This window comes from Sceloporus occidentalis, unplaced genomic scaffold, assembly GCF_023333645.1.
Source record: "Sceloporus occidentalis isolate IW3139 unplaced genomic scaffold, rSceOcc1.0.p SCAF_4, whole genome shotgun sequence".
In the NCBI taxonomy this organism is placed as follows: domain Eukaryota; kingdom Metazoa; phylum Chordata; class Lepidosauria; order Squamata; family Phrynosomatidae; genus Sceloporus; species Sceloporus occidentalis.
The window spans coordinates 78,051,042-78,077,335 of NW_028316984.1; the positions used below are offsets into that span (position 1 = coordinate 78,051,042).

Below are 26,294 nucleotides of genomic sequence, written 5' to 3' on the forward strand. Positions count from 1 at the left end.
AGTACCTTTCGCGCGCGGGTGTGTTGTGTTCGTCTTGGCAATGGTTTCCCTCCCCTTCCTCCCCCTATTGCTAGTGTTGAGTTCTCAAGGCGCATGCGCGCTCGCTCTCTCCCAGCCGCCTCGGGCGTGCTTTCCGCCCAGGCCCAGTTAGAGGAGGAGAGGTCAAAGGTCACGGCTTTGGCGGTTGGCGGGCGGAAGTGGAAGAGAGGAGGCCTCTGCTTCGATCCATCATGGCGGCGTCTGAGTTAGAAGCGGCTCCCTGAGCTCCGGAGGAGGAGCCCCCTCGACCATGCACAGCTTGGCCACGACCGCGGTAAGGCCAGGCCGGGTCCCCCTGGAGGGGCGGGAGGGAGGGAGGGCCTCCTTGTGGGGAGAGCGGGGCCGGGGCTCCATTTTCCCGCCAAGGCTGTGCTAGGCAGAGGCGCAGCGCCCTTCCCTTGGCCCGAAGGAGGGTCTTCGGGCGAAGGAGGCGCGGGGCGGGAGGAGGGCTCCTGGATGACGTCGCGTTGAAAAGGAGCCTCCATACTTGACTGGGAGGAGGAGTGGGACGGAAAGCCTTCCCCAGGACAGGGAGGAGGAGGACGACTGGCCCAGAGTTAACACAGGCCGACTTCTTCGGCCGCAGATAGCTTTTAATTAAAACAATAATTAACCATCAATTGATAGTAATCAGTATTATTAACGTTAACTCCGTCCTCGCCTGCCTGGCCCTTTCCTCAAGGGAACAGCCAAGCAGCAGAGGAGCACTGCAAGTCATCCTCCTCTTCCACCTTAGACTCATAGAGTTGGAAGGGCCCCCAGCCCAACCCTTCTGCCATGCAGGAACTCTCAGTCAAAGCACCCCCAGTGACAGATGGCCACCCAGCCTCTGTTCAAAGGAGATTCACCACAATCTCCAAGGAAGTGTCTCCCACTGTCAAACAGCTCTCACTGTCAGGAAGCTCCAGAAAGCCAAGCAGCGGAGGACCCTTCCAGGACAATTATTTGCCCATCCTCCTCCTCAGGAGAAGGCTGGACGGTGGAGGAGCCTTGAAACGGCTCCACATCCTCTCAGGCCTGCTCTAAGAGGTGAGTATGAGTGGAGAGAAGAAAGCAGATAGGAAGAAAATAAACTCATCATTTGTTGGAGGAGAGACGTGTGATACGTTGGACGGCCAAAAAGACTAACAAATGGGTCCTTGAACAGATCAAGCCTCAAATCTCCCTGGAAGCTAAGATGACAAAAATGAAGCTGTTGTACTTTGGCCGCATCATAAGAAGGAAGGACTCATTGGAAAAAGCAGCAGTGCTAGGAAAGGTAGAAGACAGTAGGAAGAGAGGAAGGTCGCATGCCAGACAGATGGACTCAGCCGGGGGGAGTAAGCATGGGATTGCAGAAACTAAGCAGAGAAGTGGAAGATAGGGGTGTCTCATCCACAGGCGGCAGTAAACAACAGACAACAAAAAGGTGACTGGTGCAGATAGGAAGAAAATAACTTTGTTATTTGTTGGAGGAGAGTGATGAGGATTCTGTAGACAGCCAAAAAGACAAACAGATAGGTCCAAGAACAGATAAAGCCTGAAATTTCCCTGGAGGTAAGGATGACAAAACTGAGGCTGTTATGCTTTGGCCACATCATGAGAAGGCAGAACTCTCTAGAAAAGACAATAATGCTAGGAAAGGTGGAGGACTGTAGAAAGGGAGGATAGACCTTGCGCCAGATGGCTAGACACAATCAGGGAGACCACAGGCATGAGTTTGCAAAACCTGAGTAGCATGGTGAAGAACAGAGGAATTTGGAGGTGTCTCATCCATAGGGTCACCATGAGTTGAGGCCAACTCAAGGGCAATTCACAACAAAAGATTTATGAATGTAAACCCGAGCCTTTTTCTTTTAATGACTTCGTTTCTATTCCTGCATCTCTCAACCACTCATTGGTCCATGTCTTCTAGGATTCAAAGCTCAGCTTCATGCATTGCCACATGTTAGGGATTGGTTTTCCTTAAACACTGTGTTTGAAGCTTCCTCTTGTGAACTTAGGTCCTGCAGAATGGAATGAGGCTCCTTGGAGAATGTAAGGCCTTTCTTCTGAAACTTGTTAATGAATACTATTGTAACATCAGTGTCACTCATAAACATTGTTTAAAATATGTTAGCAATGACCAGAAGTCATGCTAAGTTTTTAAGAAAATGAACACAAGGGATGGTGATAAAACAAAATGGCCAGGAATGAAGGCACTCTTTTAAAGGCTCCAGTGGAAGGTTCTTCCTCCAACCGTCAGTAAGAGCTCAATTCTCCTAAAGCGTATTTACCTTCACTATTTGCTATAGCTTCTACCTTCTTGCCATATTATACTCCTCCCCTTCTACATTACTTTTGCTTGTTCTTATAAACTCAACTATAAGTCAACCTTATGTATAAGTCGAGGGCAGGTTTTGGGGCCAAAATTATGGACTTTGATATGACCCATGGGTAGGTCGAGGGTAAAACGTAGGGTCATATAACAAAGATTTGGAGTATAAAGCAAATGGAAAAGCTGTGAAAGAACTTAGAAAATTCCAGCAGGCACAATTGTTAGTGTTCACACTAAAGGCTCAATGGATGAGTGAGTAGAGGTGGATCAGTGCTTCAAGGACGGATTATATTCTTGCCTTTCACCAGGAGATGGTTCCTTTTTTAAAATAAGAGTTAAATTACAGCACTTATATTGACCCGTGGATTAGTCAGCTCTGTTTTTTTTGGGGGGGGGTCAATTTTTAGACTAAAATTCCTAGACTTATATATGAATATATACAGTAAGTTTTAATAAGTGAGTTTTAATAACTTTTTCAAAAAATCATACGCCTTTAGGCTATGCTTATATCCATGCTGCGTTTGAATGGGTTGACTGGAGATGTGAAACAATAAAATTTCCAGGCAAGATACGAAATGTTTATTGTGACCTTTAAAGCCCCAGATGGTTTGGATACAGGTTACCTATGGGATCATCTTCTCCCTTATCATCTGCCCTGTACACTCAAGTCTTTTTGGAGACATTTGATTCAGTCAGATGGAAACAGTAGCTACTGTCACCCAGAGGATTTGTTCTTTCTTTCTTTCACCCCCAAATTGTAGAATGACCTGCAGGAAGAGATTCAACAACTGGATATGCTGTCTGCATTTAAAACAGCATTTAGGACCAGTCTCTTCTAGCAGGCCTATCCAGGTGGTTTTTAAATTACAATTTTCCCTGCCAGCGAAAGACTGAAGATCCTGAGATGGGTTAGCTCCTCCCTCTCACCCAATAGGTAGGAATGATACAGACCTTTGAGGAATGTTCTCTGGTGAGAACAACCCCTGGTAAAGTCAGTCCTCCTTATTCCTGCCTCACCACTTGTAGGTTGTGCTGTTTTTCTATTGCTCCTCTTCGCTTTACAAGATCTTTCTTACAACAGCAGCAGCAACAACAGCAAAAAAAAGGCTCCATGTTCCTCTTTTTCTTCAGTGAGACACTCCCTCCCATGTGGGAATTTCCTTTTACATAGAGAGGTTCTCCCCACTATGGCCTATTCTTTGTGGGCTGAAGAGGCTAGTCCAGGCATGTCCAGGGCCTTGCCAGTGGGGGAATTTGTGCAGTGCTAGTAAGTGAGGGAAAATCTCTCCATTCTGCAGCTCCTTTGCACTGCCATTGCCCGACCTGTTAAGAGGTTAGGGATGAAGTGGAGGGCAAGATAGCAGCAGTTGTGCTGTTAATGCCACAGAGACCAAAGGGAAGGGAACTGTCCTGGCATGTCAGGGGACTGAAGTTCCTTCCTTCACCCCAGGGCAGAAAGGCAGGCCATGCTTCAGCCATGGAAGCACCCACTGCCATCATGCTGGACATCCCCTCTTCCCAGGCAGCATCCCTTGGAGAACTTAGTGAGGCAACTCTCTGAAGAGTGAGACTGGGGCCCTGGGTTTTCTCCCCCTCTACCATAGAGGATAATCCCAGATAGGGCTGCTATAATCTCTTCCCATGAGTAACTGCAGCTGCTGCACTTTCTTGCTCATGAGGAGCTGCCATTCACAAGCCTGCCAGCTAATAAGTACTGTAGTGTTTTCTTATGAGTAGGTGTGACTTCCCAGCCTTTCTACTTCCAAATGTCACACAGCAATAGATAATAATAATAATAGTTTATTTATATTTCCAGCCTCTCCCTGCAGATCGAGACGCGATTACATCAAATACAAATACAGATACAATCAATAAAATACCAAATTGCATAGAATCATAGCAGCATAACAGACATAGTCAAGGAAGTGGAGCATTTCATTTCATTTAATGAAACCCTTATACAAAGTCGGGTCGGTAAACTCGCCAGAAGAGATAGTTGGAATGCCTCTTTCTCATGAGCTACTCACAAGTAGAAAGGGCTCCCAAGCATTTCTATCCAAGAGTAGTCTTCCAGCTGCCTGACAGAAGCTACTGCACAAAGCAGTAGCTTTGTCTTGCAAGTAGAAGAGGAAAGAAGCAACCCCCAGCAGTGTGGGCAAGGGGTTCAAACCCTTCTCTGCAACAAGAGGTTACTGTTAACATACTCCATATAGTATGGGCACTTTAGAACAACCTTGCCTTCAATGGGCTATTTCCAGCATGTGTGTAAATGATACTTATTCTAGTTTTTCCAACCACCTCCCAAATGTTCTGCTTCTTTTTGTCTCTTCCCTTGTTTATGCCAAGGCAGAAGAAATGCTTGAAAATCAACTCAACAGAGGAAGAAGCCAGCCTTAGCAGGCACATGAAGTCTTTTTCTCTCTCATGTTCTTCCATTGCTGTCTCCATTCTGGGCTTAGCATTTTTTCCTCTGGCCACAGTAGTTGCCAAAGGAGATCCAAAACAGCACTTCCACTCTAGGACACAGAATCAACAAACCGTTGCAAGCTTCCTTTCTTATGACTAGTTCAAGTCCTAATGCCTTTCATTTTCAATACTAGAGCATAGGCTCTGAAAGTTCAGGTCTGCAAGCAAGCAAGAAGAGAAATATTCCCTTTCTCCAGTAGTGATTCAGTTGGATCCACAGTGCTTACATACATCTGGGGACCTCAGAAAATCATTTGAAACTGGGCAACAGTCCAAAACACTCCCCCCATGGTACATTCTGAGGGGGATTTAAATCGGGGCACAAGGGATTAATGGTACCAGCCCAGTCCCTCCCAGGGGTAGAAAGGACAGCGAAGTCCTTGGTATCAAATAAAAGGGAATCCCAGTAGATTATTTCCCAGGCAGGAAACAGCCATCCCACCAGAGGAGAGCTGCCTGTCTGGGGAGGAGAGTAAGAAATATAGAATCTTTTTCCTAAGGAAAGGTTTTCCTCAAATAGAAACCGTTATGAATTTTCTAATCTTAGACAAAGGAGTTCATTCCATCCCAGGAGGACTTTCCACTGCACTCCTTTTTCTGAAGTCACTGAAGCAAACAGTTTCTTCTTCTGTAAGGAGTTGCCTTTCTCTGTCTCCTCACACTCTGAGAAGCCTGGCCAAGGACAACAGCAGAAGTACATGTTGTTGTGAATTCCCTCACATGGACCTATTATTTCACTGGTCCTTGATTTTGTGATTTCAGATATTTGACTAGAATTCAGACCTAGACTTAGGAGAGCTTGATTGTTCAAATTTTCTGAAAAAGTTAATAGTTGTCCAAGAATTCCTGGAACCTGTATTTTAGTGAAATGTACTTCTCTACAGGTGATCAGGCACAATAACTAAATATTTGCTTCTATTATAAGATTAGTCTGTGTGTGTGTGTGTGCGCGCACACGCATGCACCTTCAAGGCAATTTATGGTGACCCAATGAATTTCATATGGTTTTCTTAGACAAAAAAAATTCAATACCTGGTTTTGCTAGTTCCTTCCTCTGAAACATAACATGCAGCACCTTCCTGCTTTCATTTTCTGACCACACAGGTTGTTATGTGCCTTCAAGTCATTTCTGACTAGGTTTTCTTGGAAATATTCGTTCCGAGAGAGTTTTTCATTCTTTTATTCTGGGGCTGGGAGGTTGTGACTTCCCTAGGGTCGCCAGTGGATTTCCATGACTGAGTAGGGATTTAGGCAGAGTCTTGGCCCAGCATTCAGGCCACTATATTATGCCCTATTCGCACACATGTTCATTTTTAATGTACTGTACAGTTCCATATGTGAAATTTACTATTTTATAACATGCTTGTGGGTTTGTCTTTCTTCAGCAAATATTTGCCTCTTCTGTTCTATTAGAGAAGCATATCCTTAACAAGTCCTTTATTTGTTTTTTCATGAGCCTTTAGTCAAACCATTATAGAGTGTACTCAGGTCTTGCAACAGGATGATAATAACCTTTTGGCAAGAAATTAGAGGGCTTTTTAAAGTGGCTACTCAAGTTTTTCCTCAGATAAATGTCAGCTATAACAGTTAATAGTTCCTGTTAATACAGACTGCATCCATACATTTGTATGGGCTCACTGGTGTCTACAGGGGGTACATGTTAACTTAATCATGACAGTAGTCTTATTTTTACAGATATGCAGATGATCCAGTGAAGACCCTCTCACCATTCTGGCTAAAATTGTTGTTGGGGATGTCAGGCATTAACCTTCCTCTTTCAAAAGTGGTGGATCTACATTGCTTACAAGATAAGAGTGTCTGCAGTTAATACAGCTAGTTGGGATCAGATTTCATTCTGATTGGCAGCAGAGTCTACTAGTGTATTTTACACAAGTAAGCAATCTCAAGGCTCAGTGAGACCCAGCATAGTTCTATGTCCTGTGAGTCAGATATGCCTTTAATCTTGTACAATCCGCCCTTGGCTTACGTGGGGGATCCGTTCTGGACCCCCTCCCCCACGTAAGCCAAATACCACACATGCTCAAGCCCCAATCAAGTGACTGGGGCTTATGCATGTGGCGGTGCACGCGCGCCATGGGCGCGCACCCCATTCATCCGAATGGGACACGCAGTCCCTTGTGCCCCGCATGCTCCCGCACGGCTTTCAGCATGTGCTGAAAGCCGCGTATAGCGCACCCGCGTATGAGGCAGGCACACTGTATATGGGTTCTAGTCAAAGAGAAGGTCCCTAGACTAGGGCTAGTCCCTGGTGAGTTTCCAGGACAGAGGGCAAAAAATTTGTAGCTGATGGGCACAAATATACTGCTGGTCCTTAGCACATATGAAAAAGAGAGGGGAGAACACTTGCTGATACTCCAGGTCAAATAGCCTGACAAACATTGGCTATAGCAGCCTTTTCAGCAGATGAAAGCAAAACTTAACAGAATATTGGTGTCTTTTAGCTCAAAGACCTTGGCTTTGAGTCTGCCTTAGGCTTTCAGTTAATGATCTGGACAGTTAGGTGATAATGAGCATATTAGGCCAGATTTTGGTGTTTTCCATCATATTCAGATGTTACCTGTGAACCAAGAACAGTGGCTTAACATGGCTAAGTGGCTGCCACCTTCTCTGTTTTAATATTGGCAAGCGTCCTAAGTCAGATTCTGTTCTCTGCACATAAGGCAATTCCTTTTTTCAATGAATGGTCTCACTAATTAATCCCAGAGATCGACTGTGGCAAGAATTTCCCTTCTTCCTCACAAGCAAGGGATTTGTCTTTCTCTCATCAGCATGAAAGTATATTTCCTCAAGAGCCTCATGTTAAAAATTTCTGCCAACTACACTTTGCTACCCATTCCAGGACCCACCCACAATTGTAGATGCCTTGATGGTATCACCTATCAAACCTTTGTAAATAATACCTTGAAATACCTACCCTGGAAAATAGTCTTCTGATGGTTGTTACCTGCTCTCACAGACTTTTTGGCCAGTAAGGAACCGGGCATCATTTGTGCAAATTCAGTGAGTCTGCTTCTGGTTCTTCTGTTCCAAAATAAATTCTCCTTTCACAGGATCAGGAAGTTATTTTTCGCCATCTTTGTTTTCCTACCAAGAAACCTTGGAGAAGGTCAAGCATACCTTGGACCTATGCAGGATATTCCAGATTTACCTAAAGAGGATGAGGACCCCTCCTCCATCTGATTCTCTTTCCCCCTTTTTTTTCCAGCCACAGTCCATAGTAAAGTCTTCCTATTCAATAGATGGCTCAAAGCCTGCATCACTTCATGCTATGAGTCCTCAGGATCCTTGTTACTTGGGGATGTTGTTGCTCACCCCACTGGCAGTCCAATTACATCAGTGGCACTTGCCAATATGGCTTTTCTCTGGTGGACATCTGCCACACAGCTTTCTGGAAGTCAGCTCCATCTTTGTGAGGTGCTGCAAGTTGGGTGTCCTTGTCTCTGCCAAAGCCTCATTCAACAAGAGGACACTCAGCAGATAGTTTATACCTAAGAAACTAGCAGTTTTCCCACCCCTTGATTTGGGGTGTTCTGCTATGTCCCATCTCAGGATGTTCAGCCTTTCACTGCTGGGAAAATAAACACTGGTCTTACCTGTGATAGGTGCATTTCCAGCAGTGAAACATTCTCCTCACCCAGCACAGAGGTTCTTGGTAACTGCTGGGGTTGGCTTAGTACTTTATTATTTATCAGCATAGGAAAGTCCTTTTCTTCTTTAACTGTGTTATGTGTCTATTTGTTGCTGTATTTTAATCTGTTGTTATTGTTGTAATTCTTGATCCTAGTTTCCCTTTCTCAGTTCTTTGTATGGGAATGGGTGCTTTGTTTGCTTGACACTACTGAGAACTAAATGAGATAAATATTTTTTTTTTCTGTTTTACAAAGTGTGTGTTTCTTCTGCTTTTGTTGTTTTTGGCTGCTCTTAATAAATTACCAAAAGCAGAGGGATTCCTTTCACTTCAAGTCTCCTTTACAGTTCTGCTGAATTTGTAAGAAGAAAAAAGTAAAGAGTAAATTCAGTTGGTTTTATTTTCTGAATCATCTGTACATCTGCCTTCTGTCAGAGGTGGGCAGATTGTGGCAGGTTTCTGAGTGATCTGCAGTAATAGTAATTATTTATTTATTTATAATCCCCTTAATCTCTAGGAATCAAGCAGATTACAACAGTAAAGCAAAATACAGTTAAAAGAGAATACATGAAAAATTCCAAGACCCCCATCCCTCCCCCCAGTCATAAAACATAATTAAATGCTAAAAGGAGATTAAACCAAGAAAAGAAGTTAAAAACATTAATATACAATAATGATTAAAATGAAATAAGAGTTTCAAGGGAAGTCTGGGTAGAATAAAGATAAAGATGGGGGATAATGGGAGAAAAAAGGAGATCAAAAGGTTTGTGGTAGCTATTGTTTTTAACAACATCCACAGCTAAATTCCATCCTGCCCCTGGCCAGTATTAGATGACTGAAACCAAAGTTTGAGGATAAGCCCAGGCATGGATTTTTACGTAGAAAGGACTTTGAGTTCACTTCTCTCATTCTAAAAAAGTTACTGGCCTGTAGTTTTTCAAATTGAGATTTATACTTGGAATGTAGGTCATTAAAGTGCACACAGCAGGTGATTGATTTCATTCCAAATCATCTGTGTTCATCTGCTTCCACCCCCAAATACTCTTGCATCTAGTACTAGTTGGTGAACCTCAGCTCTGTTAAAAACAATAGACAAAGCAGGAATTCTGAAGTCTGTCTACTCCTACTTTGGGCAATGCAATAGCTAGGAAAATGGAAACTTTCATGAGTGATAATATCCAGTGCTATAACGAATATACTGTACTGCAAATGAGATGGTGGATTATTGGGAATTCTGTGTGGTGTGGCAGCAGTGGTGATTCTTACTGTGGCATGGGTGATGGCAGAAAAATCAATGTTCCCTTTGTATGTAGAGGACCAAACCATGTCAGGACACCCTTTTTCTCTTTCAGCCCATATATTCTGGTAAGTTAAAACATCTGCTGTAAGACAATGTTTTCAGCGTTCTGCTATTCTGTCTTATCAAGAGAGGGGCTACCAACAGAAAGCAACTTCCAGAGCACTGGAAACATTTCTTGCTGCCTTTTATGTTTATATCCCATGGATGATGAGCAAAAGAGTTGTGATAAGTTTTCATCCCACCCTTGCACGGAGGTACTTGTGATAGGTTCTCCTGATCCAGGGACAGAGATTTGCCACCCTGTCCTGGATGGGGTCACATTTCCCCTAAAGGACAAAGTCCGCAGTCTGGGAGTACTCCTGGACTCATCAGTACAGTTGTCATCTGAAGTAGATGCGATGGCCAGGAGTGCTTGGTACCAGCTTCGGCTGATACGCCAACTGCGTCCTTACCTGTACAGGAAGGACCTTGAAACAGTGGTACACGCACTGGTAATCTCCCGTTTAGATTTCTCTAATGCGCTCTACATGGGGCTACCTTTGTACCAGGTTCGGAAGCTTCAACTAATTCAAAATGCAGCAGCCAGATTGGTCACTGGAACTTCCAGACTAGACCATATAACACCTGTTCTAAAATCTTTACGCTAGTTGCCAGTTAGTTTCCGGGTGCAATACAAAGTGTTGGTCATTACCTTTAAAGCCCTACATGGCTTGGGTCTGAGTTACTTGAGGGAACGCCTCTCCCTATGCAATCCACCCCACACTCTCAGAACAACTGATAAGAATTTACTTGACCATCCCAATGTGAGATTAACAACTACTCACCTAAGAGCATATACCGCTGCTGCCCCCATGCTTTGGAACAACCTTCCGGTAGACATCTGCCTCATATCTACCTTAGATGCCTTTAAGAAGGCATTAAAGACGGAGCTCTTCCGGCGAGCCTACCCCCCCAGATCTTTTATAAAGAAGAACGGTTTACCCCCAGGTCAAAAGGCCAGTTGTTGATTTTATTGCTAGTTTTAGAGATTGTATTTTAGACAGATATTTTAGACACTGTACTACTGTATTTCTTGTTGTAATCCTGCTTCGATCCCTTGGGAGAAGCAGGAAATATAAATAAATTATTATTATTATTATTATTATTATTATTGACATTGAAATAGGATACTGAGCTTTTGCTAAGTTGACTGTGGACTATATATCTCTGTGATATTTATTGGAAGTCATCCTTGTTTAGCCCAAAAATATATTCAATAATAATACTCTAAAACCTGACCTGTTGTCTGTAAAACAGAGATTTGTAAACACTTTTATTAATTTTACTAGGCTAGTTTAGATTAGCTTGCATTTTGTGAGGGACAGAGCATTCCCAAGAAAGATGAGATTGGAAGAGAGTGAAGTGGTGAATCATTTGTTTCTGCCAAAAGGCCTGCCTAGTTCATACTGGCCAGGATGGAAAGTGGTGACGATGGTTTTACTAGGCTTTATATTGTACCAAACCTTTTCTTAAATGTCCCCACTGACCTTGTGACAGGAAGCTGGAAGTACTAGCTACATTCTGGAGCCTTCTCAGTAGAACATAATGCCTCTGTTTGAGGTCTTTTGCCATTGGTAGATCTGTGTGTGTGTGTCCCTTCAAGTGGCATGTCGACTTATGACAACCCCATGAAATCCATAGGATTCTTTGCCAGTCCTATCCGCTGATATTCGTCGGTGGTCTCCCACCCAATAAGGGCTAGCCTACTTAGCTTCAAAGATCAAACAGGATCTGATTCCTTTAGAGTATTTAGGCCCTGCACCCATAGGGCTTTTCATGGGTAACTCCTTTCAATCAAATACTGTATATGTATAAGTGTAGAAATTTAGGTTGAAAAATTGACCCAAAAAACCTGAGTTGACTTATCCAGGGTTCAATGTGGTACTGTACCTTAACTCTCATTTTTAAAAAAGGGAACCATCCTGGAAGCACTGACCTCCCTCTATTCTCTCATTCATCCAGCCTTTAAAGTGAGTACAAAATTGTATCTTCTGGAATTTTGTAAGTTCTTTGGCATTGTTTACTTTGGCTTTATCATTAGAACCTTTGTTACATGCCCCTAAGTTTTACCCTCAACTTATCCATGGGTCATATCAAAATCCAATATTTTGGCCCCAAAACCTGTCCCCAACTTGTACATGAAGTCGACTTATGGTCAAGTATATACGGTACTTCTCCATTGCTGGAGAGGCACCTCCACCTATCTGTAATACCAGCCAGCAACAACTCTGGGGTTTAGCACTGTGCTGTGAGATCCATCAAGTGGTGGTGGAAGTAGATGTGATAAAGATTATGGTGTTGCTGAAACAATCAGTCTTGTGCCAAGTTCCTCCTCCTGTTTCACATAATGGGCTACAGTGGCATGATGCAATCATTCAGAGATTTAAACCAGTATACTGTGTATAGTCAGTAAGCCTTGGTTCTTGCAATTCCATGGCTTATTGTGTCAATACATCCATGCAATATCTAGTAATAAAAAGATATAATGTAATACATTGCCCTTGTCACTTTACTAATGGTTGCTGTTGCACAGGACCACTAAAACACAAAAAATAACATTACATCATATTTTTCCATTATTTCATATAACAAGGGAGATTAAGAGAAAGTTCAAACGGAGTTACTATTTACAGTCTCATACCCATTTTTTCGCATCTAATTCTGGTCTTTGATGACACAGTCAGATATAATAGAGTATATTCACTAGCTCCACTCATCAGAATTGCTCATGTTTAGGCATTTTGTTATTTTTGTTCCACTTAGTATGCTACTCTAGATAATGAACAACTTAGTTTTTCCATATTAAGGTAATTTAGTAACAGATTGTAGTCTAAGTATCTAACACATTAATTTTTTATGAATAGTTCACACCTGAAAATTCTTGTGGATATTTAATGGCTAGAGTGTGTGTGCAGATATAGTACAGCTTCTGCCACTGGAAAAAAGATGAAAAATACACTTTTCATATATCCAGATATAATTATGAACAGAGGTTTCCTGGATGTAGCTATAAAATACTTTTCTTACCTTCCCATATTTTAAGACCAAATTAAGCAAGAAATGTTTCCGACTTTCAGAAATAGTGCTGTAAATAAGAATATAATATTATCTTAGAAAAAAAATCCTATCCTTTTTTAAGTGGTGGCCTGCATTTCTGTAAAGCGTTTGAAAAGAATATGGCCATGCTGTTTTCCTTATTTACTGTGCCCTCTCTGTCTCAAATACTTCTGCTCAAATAACTTTTCAGATACCAGCAGCTATATTGCCATAAGTGTCTTTATTTTAGAGAGAGAGAGAGTGAGTGAAATAGTATATGCACAAACTGTAGTAGTAATAGTAGTAGTAGTTTCATGATAAGAACTATTTGGCTACAGCACAGCAAAACCACCCCCAACATTTCTAAAACAGTGTCCCAGAATAAGAGGAGACTCAGCAAACTGAGAATATAACTCTGTAGATTTCTTTCCCCATGAATCTGTGCCAGATTAATGCACAAGAAAGTTTTTGCAGTGTTGATTAAAAGATATATAGTATTCCAGTCTGCTTGCACATGCCAGTGACAGGAATAGTAATTGCCTCTTCAGTTATTTTTCATCCTTTTATTATGCAATGTAAATTTTGCTGACTCCTCAACTACCTTGGCTTCTCTCAGTTTCTCTCATTTTAGTCTGATAGTCTAGGGAGATTTTGTTGCCACCTTGTCATCAGTGAAGCAAGAGTTTACTTTCACCGGATGTTAAAGGAGTTTCTGGGATGCTTCAAGTGCTGAAATCAGAGTTGGCTGCCTGAGGAGGAGGAGGAGGAGAAGGATATATATAAAAAAATAAGAGTGGACTCTTACCAAGCTACTTCTGATCTTGACCCAAGTGGGCCCTGAAAGCACCCCAGGTTCATTAATATATATCACATTGTCATGTGGTAATGAAAATCTCTTGCTGAGATAGGGACACATTGTTGACTTACTAGAACCCTAAGATCTTATGGGGAAGTATTTCTTTCCCTCACCTGGTGAGGACACGAGAGAAAGCCTTCTCAGTGGCTGCTCCTGTCCTCTGGAATACCCTTCCACAAGAAGCAAGGCTGATCCCCCTCCTTGCTTGCCTTTCATTGGCCAGCAAAAATGGCTTTATTCAGGGAGGCTTTTGATGTGTAATCACAGGATAGCTTAAGTGGTTGTTATATAGGGTGGGGTATCATGGATTTAGTGTGGTTTTAAAGGAGGAGTGAAGATAGGAGGAAGCAACATTAACAACCTAAGACAGTGATGGTGAACCTTTTAGAGATTGAGTGCCCAAACTGCAAGCCAAAACCCACTTATTTATTGCAAAGTGCCACATTCCTCTGGCTTTCTAGGTACTAACTCTGGTGAACTCTGTGTTGGGGCAATGGCGCTTTTGCCCACAGAGAGGGCTCTGAGTGCCCCCTCTGGCACCCATGCCATAGGTTCACCACCACTGACCTAAGATATGCAGACAGCATAATATTAGCAGAAGGCTTTCAGGAATTGGGACAGTTAATAAGGAAGGTCAAAGATGAAAGTGCAAAGGCAGGTCTGATGCTGAACATAAAGAAAACAAAAATAATGACCACAGAAGAAATACACAGATTCAGTCTAGGCAATGAGGAAATTGAAATAGTTAAAGAATTCACATATCTAGGATCAAACTGACCAGAATGGAGAATGCAGTCTAGAAATAAGAAGACTAGGAATGAGAAGGGCAGCTATGGAAGAACTGGAAAAGATATTGAAGAGCAAAGACATACAACTGAGCATTAAAATCAGAATCGTTCAGGCCATTGTATTCCCAATTACCATGTACTGATGTGAGAGCAGGATAGTGAAGGAAGGAGACAGAAAGAAAATCAACTCATTTGAAATGTGTTGGAGAAGAGTACTTGGGATACCATGGACAGCCAAGAAGACAAACAAATGGGTTCTTGAACAGATCATACCAGGGCTGCCCTTGGAAGCTACAGTGATCAAGTTGAAACTATCATACTTTGGCCACATCATGAGAAGGCATGGATCACTAGAAAAAACAATAATGCTAGGAAAGGTAGATGGTAGAAGAAAGAGAGGAAGACCACAAACCTGATGGATAGACTTAGTCGGTGTGTGGGGTGTAGGCAAAGACTTGCAGGATCTGGGAAAGGCAGTGGAGGATAGGGATTCTTAGAGATGTCTTATCCACAGGGTCAGCATGAATCGGAACCAACTTGAGGGCAGCTAACAACAACAACAATTTTATATTGTTTTTAGTTGGTAATTTAAATTGTTTTATTGTAATATGTCTTTAGAATTTTTATTTATGAGCCACCTTGGGTCCCTTTGGGGAGAAAGGCGGGATAGAAATCAAATAAATAAATAAAAAATAAAAAGAATACTTCCCATATATATTCACTAGAGCTGCACAATCAAAATTACATTCAGATGGCTGAATTAAGTCCCTCTTAGAAGTCTGTGTTCATCTGCTGTAATATTCTCTTTCTCCTTCTGATACTGTGCCTACAAGATACAATCCTGTGCATAGCAATATTAAAGTAAGCCCCATTAGAGTAATTGAGAATTAAGTCTCATCCATATTTACTTGGAATTGCATGCTAATTGATCTTCATGATGTTTTTTCCCCTTTTGTGAAGTCCTATTAATAACTGTTTGTCATTCTGGTTTTACTAGAATTAAAAAGAACACATTTACTTAAATTACTTCTGTCTCTTTATAGCCTGTGCCAACGGCACTTGCTCAGGTTGATCGAGAGAAAATTTATCAATGGATCAATGAGCTTTCTAGCCCTGAGACTCGTGAGAATGCATTGCTGGAGCTAAGTAAAAAACGAGAGTCTGTCCCTGATCTTGCTCCAATGCTATGGCACTCCTTTGGTACAATTGCAGCTCTCTTACAGGTAGGTAGGACATCTCTTTTGTCTAAAAATAGCCTGCCAGATCGTATTTTTAGTGAATCATTTGGTTAGTCATACATGTTCACAAACAGGACTGGAGCCTTGAGTATTGGGGAAATGGCAACAAAGAACATGGGCCATCCCAATTGGACACAGATTCACAGCCTGCATATTTAAAAATAGTGCTGTAGTAAATGATTAGGGCATCTGTATTTTAGTTCCTCTACTAAATTCTTTCAGCTTTTGTGACTGTCACTGTGCACTTAATATGTGGACAGAAATTCTATCAGAATGAGACGTGAATCAGTCATAGATAATTAGTAGGAGAATTTGACAACTGTGTTGATCATCAGAGTGTTGAAGTGTGAAAATGTTTTTACACAAACATGTCCTGTTTTATCTTTTCTGTAGGAAATCGTAAATATCTACCCTTCTATAAATCCACCAACTTTGACAGCTCATCAGTCCAACAGAGTCTGCAATGCTTTGGCACTTCTACAATGTGTTGCATCACATCCAGAAACCAGGTTTATATGTTTGTGTGTGTTGATTTTTGGGGAAAGGATAACTTTAACACTGCTAGTGAGGTTTATGTCCATATTGGACAAATGATAGTAATGGTATGTTTTACTTGTAGCTGTTTTTGTTATTTTTGTGTGCTTTCAAGTTGTTTCCAGCTTATGGTTGACCCTATCATGGAGTTTCTAGGGCTGAGAGTGTGTGACTCGTTGAAGGTCACAAAGTGGATTTCCATGGCCAAGTTGGGAATTGGACCTTGATCTCCCAGACCCATAGTCCAAATAGCATCAGAACTGCATTTTAAATGGCACCATAGAGAGAAGGATTTGTTTGTGTGTTTGTTTATTACATCCGTATAGCATCCTATAGCAAAAAAGACTCCCAGAGTAGGTTAGAAGTATATCATAGAATTAGAGAGTTGGAAGGGATGCAATGCCCATCTGTTCCAACCCCCTGCCATGCAGGAATACACAACTAAATATACATTCAGGAAACAGTATGACAATTCCTCTACTCAAGTTTATGATCTTGATAAGATATAACACGATACAGGGTAAAAATATAGAGAGGGAGGAAGCAGTGGTTTAAAGGTAAAGGTAGTTCCTTAACATGAATGTCTAGTTGTAACTGATTGTAGGGGCAGTGCTCATCTCCGTTACTAAGCCAAAGAGCTAGCTTTGTCCGAGGACAGCTCTGTTGATCATGTGGCCAGCATGACTGCACCAAAAGCTGTTACCTTTCCACCGAAGTGGTACCTATTTATCTATTTGCATTTGCATGCTTTCAGGCTGTTGGGTTGGCAAAAGCTGGGTCTAGTGACAAGAGCTCACCCCATCATGCAGCACTCGGGCCTTGAACTACCAACCTTATGTTGTTTTGATTGTCAGAACTGGCATCTTAACCACTAAGCTACCACATTTCTCTAAGCAGTGGTTACTGATTACAATTGGAATCCATCAGCAAAGATCCCCCCCATACCAAAATCTGCGGATGCTCAAGTTTTGTTGTCCCCAATGGTGGCGTATGCATATGGCCATGCTACCCTTAGGGACAGCCCCTGTTGTCCCCAGTGATGGTGTGGCAGCATTCACACCATCACTGGGGACTGACCCTAATGGTGGTACAGCCACATGCACATGGCACCATTGCGAATAGCAAGTCCACAAACAACAAGGGCTGGCTGTAATTCTTGGTTGGTTAATTTCCAAAAGGAACTTTGTAATAAGGGTTGGACTTTGGAGTGGGAATAGCTTCTCATTGAAATAAATGGAGGCTTCTTTATCATGTAAAGTATCCTATCAGAGGATGTAACCTTTGTTGAGCTCATAATATGTGAAGAGAGGAACTGTAAATATTCCCTCTTAAGATGCAAGTTTGACAAAGATTATGTTTCATTCAATCCCCTGGCAATTAGATGTGAGTGAAAACACTCTCATTGGCTCAGGTAGGAGCTTTTCTTAAAGCAGGACTGTTGCACAGGGCTGGGTTGGGGAGGACACAAAGTGGAACAATACATTCTGTAGACTAGTGCCTCCCCATTCCTGCTCTGTCCTGTTTCTCTGAGAAAGTAATGATTGTTATATCTTTGTAATTACTGCCATAAAAAATGAATAAAGCAAACTACTGGAAACCTCAGTTACATGAGATAGCCAGATATAGTAATCGCTACTGTCTCAAAGAAGCTGTAACAAATCTGTGCCTCAAGGAACATATAATCTACACTTTTATTGGGTGGTAGAAGAGAAGTTAGGAAAACAGAATAAATGGAGTTTGAGGGAAGAAGAAAACAGGACAGGATGATTGTGAGCAAATGCGGGCCTGTTACAGACTGCCAAAATAAAGCTGCTTCGGATCTCTTTGGAGGTATGCTGTTTAAATGATGCATGCTTCCTAAGAATCCGGAAGCTGCACCAAAGCTGCACTCCAGTGCTTAGGAATGGGTGTGGCTTTGGCACAACCTCCGGACTCTTAGGACCCATGCATCATTTAAATAGCATACCTCCAAAGAGACCCGAAGCAGCTTTATTTTGGCAGTCTGTAACAGGCCGCAGTGATACATGCTTAGTCTTTTTTATTGGAATGAGGACTGAGGCAAGAGCATCTTAGCAAGATGAGTCTTGCCAGAGATTTGAATAACTAGAGAAGTGATTTAATGTAGAAAAATCTAGTAAATAGTTCATATTGAGGGATGATGGAGTTAAGAGTATGCAAAGGGATCTTGCAGCACCTTCGGGACTAACTGAAAGATAGAAGTTGGTAATATGACCTTTCTTAGACTTGAGTCTACTTCCTCAGATGCATGTGGAATACATTTGTAAAAGAGGAGGAGATGTTTGGTATTGCTGACAGTAATAAAGCACAATCTATATAAGGACAGAAAAGTTTCTGCATGCAAATCACTTACCTAATAATGAGCTATGGGCTGCCCTTGTAGAAGTGTAGAGAACTGACGGCACATAAGTAGACTTCAGTTGTAATTTACTGGTGGCATAGTGGCTTGTGGGATCTTGCTAATAAACATTTATGAGTAATAATCATTGGCTGCAGCTTAAACATTACAAAATAAATATATTGTTATAACTATGTTGGTGCAACAAGGAGCAGAGTTGTTTTTCCAGTTGACTTGGATGTGAGTGCATTTCCTCAGCTATTAGACATTTTCCCTTTATGCTACCCAAGGCACAATATTCTGTGATACATTAAGAGTATTACAGAGGAACTACCTGCCTAAACATTATACAGCTCCAGACTGTTAGACTAGCAGATTGTATCTTTCTTGTATTGGTTTGTTTGCCAATTATTTTCCCCTTTCTTGTATAGGTCAGCCTTCCTTGCTGCTCATATCCCTCTCTTCTTGTATCCCTTCTTGCATACTGTCAGTAAGACTCGTCCCTTTGAGTACCTGCGACTCACAAGTCTTGGAGTAATCGGTAAGCACCTCCTCTAATGATGAGAATGATAAGACCTCCATTTTAAGAAACAGGAAATGGGTGAGATTCATCAGTCCATAGGACAGGGCAGAAAAAGGCATTGTCCTGCAAATCTCATCACTCCTAGCCCGAAAAGAAATTGTAATCCAGTACGTAAGTTACTAGGTTAGGTTAGCACTACTTTGGGAAAGACCTGAGTTATTAGCAAAATAATGTGTCCAAATGCTACATTCTGTAGCTCTGAGTCTCAGAAGATTATTGCATGGAATAAAAAAGCTGGCTTACCTTTCCTGAACTTAATTCTAATTCATGAGGCAGCCAGGTCCTATCGTATGTAAATCGCTGCCGAAACCGCCACCCGGATACAGTCCAGGTCCCCAGAAATGCTTTGGCAGCCATTTTTTAGATTTGGAAGCTATTTGGAAAGGGGCCAGCTGGGTGCAGCTTCAACCCAGGCTACATCTGGGCTGTATGTGGGTGGTGGTTTCGGCGGTGATTTACATATGATAGGACCCGGCTGCCTCCCAAATTAGAATTCAATTCAGGAAAGATAAGCTAGCTTTTTACCCGATGCGATAGGATCCTCACATAGTTCAGTAGCAAAGGAGAATTCATGTAGAGAGGAAGAATGAATTAAAAGTACGCTACTGGATCTTTAGTATTAACCCCATCTGCTCAATTCCAGTTTCTCTTCCTGACTTTGCTAATGCAGAAATGGATTCATTGAGCAGTGCTTCAGGGGAAATATTGTAATTAATGCCTCACTTTGAGCAGACAAGGGCATGAGCATTTATTTAGGCTTAATTAAGAGCAAACATTTGAATATAACTGGACTGCTGTTCTATTACCCATTTTATTATGAAATAATTTATTGATTTTTTTGTTATCTCTAGTGGCTCCTTCAGCTTCTTCTTTTTTTGCCAATATGTAGCTATTCTCTGTTGTTTTTGCTTGTGTTTTTGAAGGGGCCCTGGTGAAGACAGATGAGCAAGAAGTAATTAACTTCTTATTGACGACTGAAATTATCCCTTTGTGCTTACGCATCATGGAGTCTGGCAGTGAACTTTCCAAAACGGTAGTGCTTTTAGTGTAATAATGTGGTTCTTCCTCATTGGCTGCGTTTTCACTTTCCAGTTCAACATGTTCTTGCATGCAGCAGACAGTTCTCCATCAATAGTTGTTGGGCTCTTTCTGGGGAGTGATTGCAGATGTATCTGCTTCAAATTTTCATGATTCATTGCCTCCTTTTAATGAAAGGAGGCTTTGAGAGTAAAGCAGCATAACAGATGTTAATTCCCTTTTTGTATTATTTCTTTTTTGAGGTGTTGTTCTTATTCTTGTTGCAGCATCTGAGTACACTGCAGTTCCTAACTGACATTCTTCCAGCACTTACTTGAAAAAGGAGCAGTTGTTCTGCAGGTGCAGTCTTCAGTATCAGTTACATGAAAAGCGTACAGTTTACCTGTGTGTTTTATGAAATCCTGAACATTTCCCCCACTCACTCCCATTATCATTGTAGCCCTAGAATCTTCTTCAGGTGTTTCTCATATTTTATTTAGGTTACTGAGTTTTCTTAATAGATGACTTGCCAACATTTTCAGAATACTTGAAGCTTAATTCCTTCTCATTTGAAGTTTAACAAAAAAAGTTTTAGTTTATCTCTGGCAAAAGGTACATAGTTGCTGTACCTTTTGCTCTTGTCATTGTGTAACATAAGGATGGTAATTGTGTGGATCTTCAAATGCTGTTGGACTGTAACTTTGAACAGCCCTAGTCAGCATAGCCGGTGGTGAAGAATACTAGGAGTTGCAGTCCAACAACATATGGAAAACCTCATATTTCCAAACCATGGTATAGCATGAGGTTTGTATTTAGCTGCATAATTTCCAGTTTCTTCTCATAGTTTTAATGTTAGCCCTACACAGTCCAAACACTTGTTCAACCCTTTCCTCTTCTGTCTTACAGGTTGCTACCTTTATTCTACAGAAAATCCTATTGGATGATACGGGACTGGCTTACATCTGTCAGACTTACGAAAGATTTTCTCATGTTGCAATGATATTGGTATGCTGCATTCCTTGCAAAGGGCTTGGTAGCTTAACATAGGTTGTGTGTTGTGTTCCTTCAAGTCAAGTCAATATGGCTACCTAAGACAACCCTATCGGGGGGTTTTCTTGTCATGATTTGTTCAGAGGGGAATTATCTATGCTTTCCCCTGAGGCTGAGAGGACTTTGTCCAAAGTCACCAGTGAGTTTCATAGCCAAACAGGAATCGAACCTGGTCTCCAGAGTCATAGTGCAGCACTCAAACCACTATATCCCGCTGGCTCTCTAACATAGATTGCAGGGGGGGGGAGGACTAAATTATATTTAGAACAACATGTGGGGAGTGCAGTTTAGGTACCTGTAGAAGAAAATTAATCATACAGCAAGACCAGATTCATTAAATTGCTACTCTTAAGGAACAAATTGTGAAAGAGTGATTCAGAGTAAGACCACAATGTCACACAATTTTGCCAAAAGACAATTCAGTGAAAACTTCCATTTTCAGGGACCCTGTGGGTCTCCATCATCTGAAGAACAGACTGGTTATGTTGACAATGTTTCTTAGGGTGAGCTATAGTATAGACACTCCCTACCTTCCAGACATTCCACTTGATTTTCAGGATACTGTGCTCTAGTTGCTACAAGTTACTAGAATCTTAAGTGCTGAACATTTTGTATGCACTAAGAATGCATGACCAGGCATCATTATAGTAGGGCATAACCTATAGTAAGGTAAAAATTCAAGAAAGCTATAAACATATGCAGATACTGTATATATACCACTCAACCTTTTTTGAAGGCCCCATTGGCAACAATTCCTGCGGCCAACAAGGCAACCCACTCTCATTTAAAATTGCTCACCTCTTCACTACGAAAACATCAAATGAAATCCCAGTGGCTGGGTGTTATTTGCTGGATCAAGTATATAACTGCATTGGAACACACTGAGTGCATTATTCTTTAAAAGGCATGACATTGTCCTGTTGGAATATATAGTTTTTTTCTTATACTCACAAGTGCTATAAGGTCCATTGTAGTATTAGACTTATAGAATCGTAGAGACCAGAAGGGCCATCCAGTCCAACACCCTGCCATGCAGGAAATCTCATTCAAATCATCCCCGACAGATGGCCATCTCACCTCTGCTTAAAGACCTCCAAAGAAGGAGACTCCACCACAGTCGGAGGGAGTGTGTTCCACTGTCAAATAGCCGTTACTGTCAGGAAGTTCCTCCTAATGTTGAGGTGGAATCCCTTTTCCTGTAGCTTGCATCCATTGTTCCGGGTCCTGTTCTCTGGAGCAGCAGAAAACAAGCTTGCTCCCTCCTCAATATGACATCCAAATATTTAAACAGGACTATCATATCACCTCTTAACCTCCTTTTCTCCAGGCTAAACATCCCCAACTCCCTAAGTTGTTCCTCATAGGACATGGTTTCCAGACCCTTTACCATTTTAGTCGCCCTCCTTTTGACACGCTCCAGTTTCTCAGTGTCCATTTTGAATTGTGGTGCCCAGAACTGGACACAATATTCCAGGTGGAGCCTGACCAAAGCAGAATATAGTGGCACTATTACTTCTCTTGATCTAGACACTATACTTTTATTGATGCAACCTAAAATTTCATTGACCTTTTTAGCTGCCACATCACACTGTTGGCTCATGTTCAACTTGTGGTCTATGTGAACTCCTCAAGTTGAACATGAGTCAACGGTGTGATGCGGCAGCTAAAAAAAGCCAATTAAACAAGGGCTGGGATAGTAAGGTCTTAATTGCTATTTACTGGCTTTGTTTTTAATTTACCAATTGTAGACAGCTCAGGTAGCTCTGTCTCTCTTTAGGATCATGGTCTAAATTATTCAGTTTAGCATTTGGCATAGTGATTTGTGGTGATGAATAGCTTGATTGCTGTATCAAACTAATAGTAATTCCTTTGTGTCTTGTTATCTTTTCTCCTAGTCCCTGGGGAGATAGGTTTGTTACAAGTGTAGACAGGAAAGCTCATACCCTGAGAGACCTAAAGGATTCCTTCTAGATTCTAAACTAGTCCCCCAGTTGCTAAGTTGCCTCTTCTTTCATATTGGCCTGGAAAACTGGCAAGAAGAGCAATCTGAGAAGTCTTGGGTTCTTGCATCTCCTTTGTTTTTGTCAGCATTTCATGTGTAAATGGAGGACAGGAGAGCGATTCATTACTTTGCCATTGCTCTATCTAGGAAGCAGTGGAATTATTGCTCTTTTGAAATACTCTTGTTTCTATAGTTCAATCAGCATCCATAGTGTTTTGAATGCTTCATATAAACAGAAAGCATTTTGCTGCCCCAGAAGATTTACAACTGAAATTAAAGAGGTTAAAAGACAGAGGGATAATGTTTCCTTTTTACGATTTCTGTTTTTAACCTAGGGTAAAATGGTCCTGCAGCTTTCGAAAGAGCCTTCTGCCAGGCTGCTGAAACATGTGGTCCGTTGTTACCTTCGCCTTTCTGATAATCCAAGGTAGACATCTTAAAAGTTTCTATGGGTCTTTTGGTAGGGGTGGGGGCTGGAGATTGGTGCTGCCCTTTGGAACTAAGCATAGTTGTACTTTGGAGTGCCAGGATATGCATTTGAATCCTTTTATGTCCCCACAGCAAATGTCAAACAGAATCTAGTGGTGATTCTCTCATCACAGTAAATACCAGCAGTTTAAGGTCAGCTGAGTCCTTTGGACTACCTCACAGACAATTTGCATGGTGAATGCATCCAAGTGAGATCTGATTCTTCAGACTTAGAACGTAGTACCTCCTGATAATACCCTCTTTCTTTCATACAGCTCAGGAGCTTGGATTGCAAGTTCTATATAGGGAGTGTGTATGCTTCTCTTCTCCCCACATCCTCAAATTGCAAATATGATTGAATATATTGTCAGCCCCAAATCTCTTTCCTTTTGTGCTTTACTCTTTTGAATTTCAGTGAGATCTTGTTGGTTTGTGTAAATGATTCTGACATGAAGGACAGTGGCTGTAATCATGTTTTCAGGAGGGGGGCTTGCTCCCCTCTTGTCCATGTGAGTTTATTTGTTGGCCCCCCTCTTTCTTGTCTCTTGATGTAGGGCACGGGAAGCCCTCAGGCAGTGCCTTCCTGACCAGCTGAAAGATACCACCTTTGCCCAGGTTCTGAAAGATGACACCACCACCAAGCGTTGGCTGGCACAGCTGGTCAAGAATCTGCAAGAAGGCCAGGTCACCGATCCCAGGGGCATCCCCCTTCCTCCACAGTGACAGCCAAGGAGGTGGCGGAACCCAGGAGGAAACAGCTCAGGTTTACAGAGAGCCAGGAACCAATGACCTCTTCCAGATCCTGTCAGGCATGTGTGGGCAGCTCCTTGGACTGTGAAAAGCTACCCGGACGGCAGGCCCTTTCTATAGCAACTTTTCACCATGCCTCTGAGGATTATGACACCAGCAAACACAGTTTGGGACAGACAAGCCCTCTTTTAGTGTATGGGCTTTGTTGTGCTGTTCAGTTGAGCACCAAGCTGGGCATTGTTGCTGCCAGCAGCATCTCTCCCTGTCTGATTCAATGTGGCAGGCTTGGGAAGTGTTCCTCAGATTCCTTGTTGTTCAGTGTTTACATGTAAGTTCAATAAAGGTTGGTCTAGTAATTTGACCCTCTTAGGAGTACCTTTTGAGCTGCATCTAGCTCTAAGCAGAAGAGGCCTATTTTCCTCGTCACCACTGGAAATTATGCTTTCATAAGAGGAATTCCCTAATTCATTCTTTCGATAAGTTCAGCCACTGTGGCCTGGGCTCTTAGAATTTTCAGTCTGTGAAGATTGGGTGGGGGCAGTAATATATGTAATCATCCTCGCCTCTTAAGGGATTGTTCCTTGTATGTCAGAAAGCACTGACTTCCTGGATTGTATTCCTTTGTCCATACAGTAGAACAATTCCTGCCTCTGTGACTATATTTGAACCAGTGTCAAATCTTCCATTGATCCACCTCCACTAACCTCCTAGTCACTATGAGCCAGAATGCTGCCAAAACATTCCTTTAACAGTCAAACTCTTCTGCGGGATTGGGGAGGGAAGCTTGTTGTGTGGATGCCACAGCTTATGAACCAGCAAACTTTGTGGCTTCCCACTTCATTGCAGCCAGTGCCACTGGTTAATAAGGCAACCCTAGGGCTCAGCAGAACAGACAGGGACCAAGAGCTATTTCAGGCAGCCAGGAAATGCTGCAGGTATTTAGCCTTGCTGGCTGCTGTTGGGAAGCACAGTGGCTGCAATTGCAAGGGCTCTCATGCTCTTTATCCTCTCCCCCCCCCCCTCCACCAACATTTGTAGGTGTATGGCAGAGGAGTCATTATGGATTATGTAGAGGCAGTCTTTCCCCTGCCCATTGAGTAAAAGAAGTGAATGGAGTGTGTATGTGTTGAGTGTGGAAGCCCCGACTCATCCAGGCTGTTTGTCCATTGCACAGCACCACTGGGAGCAGGTGGCTTCTGTTCCCTTGCTGGATCCCTTAGCCTCAGCACCTGTTGCAGCTTTGGGTAAGAACCTGTTTTCTCTTTTCCCCGTTTTTTTTCCTTTGCTGATGGCTGGCCAGGCCATGCCAGGAGTGTCTTAACTCTTCCCTCTCTATGTGGACTGCTTTTGCTGTTACAGCGGCTCCCAGTTTTATAACAGCCTTGTTTTTCCATCCCTGCCTTGAGTGGACTTTACCAACTGCTTCTGTTTTGTAACTTGAATAAAAAATAAGCCAAATGAACCTGGATCTTCCTTGACTTAAAATAATGCTTTGGCAAGAGGGCAGGGAGGGGATTGTGTATATATTACACACATAGAAATGTTCCCAGAAAATATTTTGCCACTGAGGGGCAATATTGCACTTCCTCTCTAGATAACAAAAGAGCTATGCCTTTTGCTCAATGAAAACTCTCAAGAGGTAGATGTGGATGAGTAGGTGTTTTGTCCTAACTTAAATGGTTAGCACTTAGTATCCTAAGTTAGTGGGATGCAACATAAATAAGCAGATCTATGGGTCTGAGGCTCACGCATACAATGTGTATGGAAAACCAAGGTGGAGTCTGCCTCTGTAACTTAGTGCTTCAGGAAGGCTTTCATCTGACATGG

General features: G+C 42.2%; 1 protein-coding gene across 3 annotated transcripts; it reads left to right on the plus strand.

Moving 5' to 3' along the window:
• The first annotated feature begins 19 nt into the window (after positions 1 to 19).
• Positions 20 to 25,929, plus strand: CNOT9 (CCR4-NOT transcription complex subunit 9). Of its 3 annotated transcripts, none has more exons than XM_089520389.1 (8): positions 20 to 313; positions 15,513 to 15,692; positions 16,101 to 16,216; positions 19,089 to 19,138; positions 20,104 to 20,213; positions 21,104 to 21,202; positions 23,585 to 23,675; positions 24,265 to 25,929. In XM_089520389.1, the coding sequence occupies exons 1-8, from the start codon at positions 290 to 292 to the stop codon at positions 24,438 to 24,440; spliced, it is 846 nt and encodes a 281-aa protein (XP_089376515.1). In that variant the 5' UTR covers positions 20 to 289; the 3' UTR covers positions 24,441 to 25,929. The 3 variants fall into 3 exon arrangements, with proteins under 3 accessions (XP_089376515.1, XP_089376513.1, XP_089376514.1); XM_089520387.1 differs by having other exon boundaries at positions 26 to 313; positions 19,029 to 19,138; XM_089520388.1 differs by having other exon boundaries at positions 32 to 313; positions 19,029 to 19,138; positions 23,585 to 23,676; positions 24,272 to 25,929.
• Positions 25,930 to 26,294: the final 365 nt, after the last annotated feature.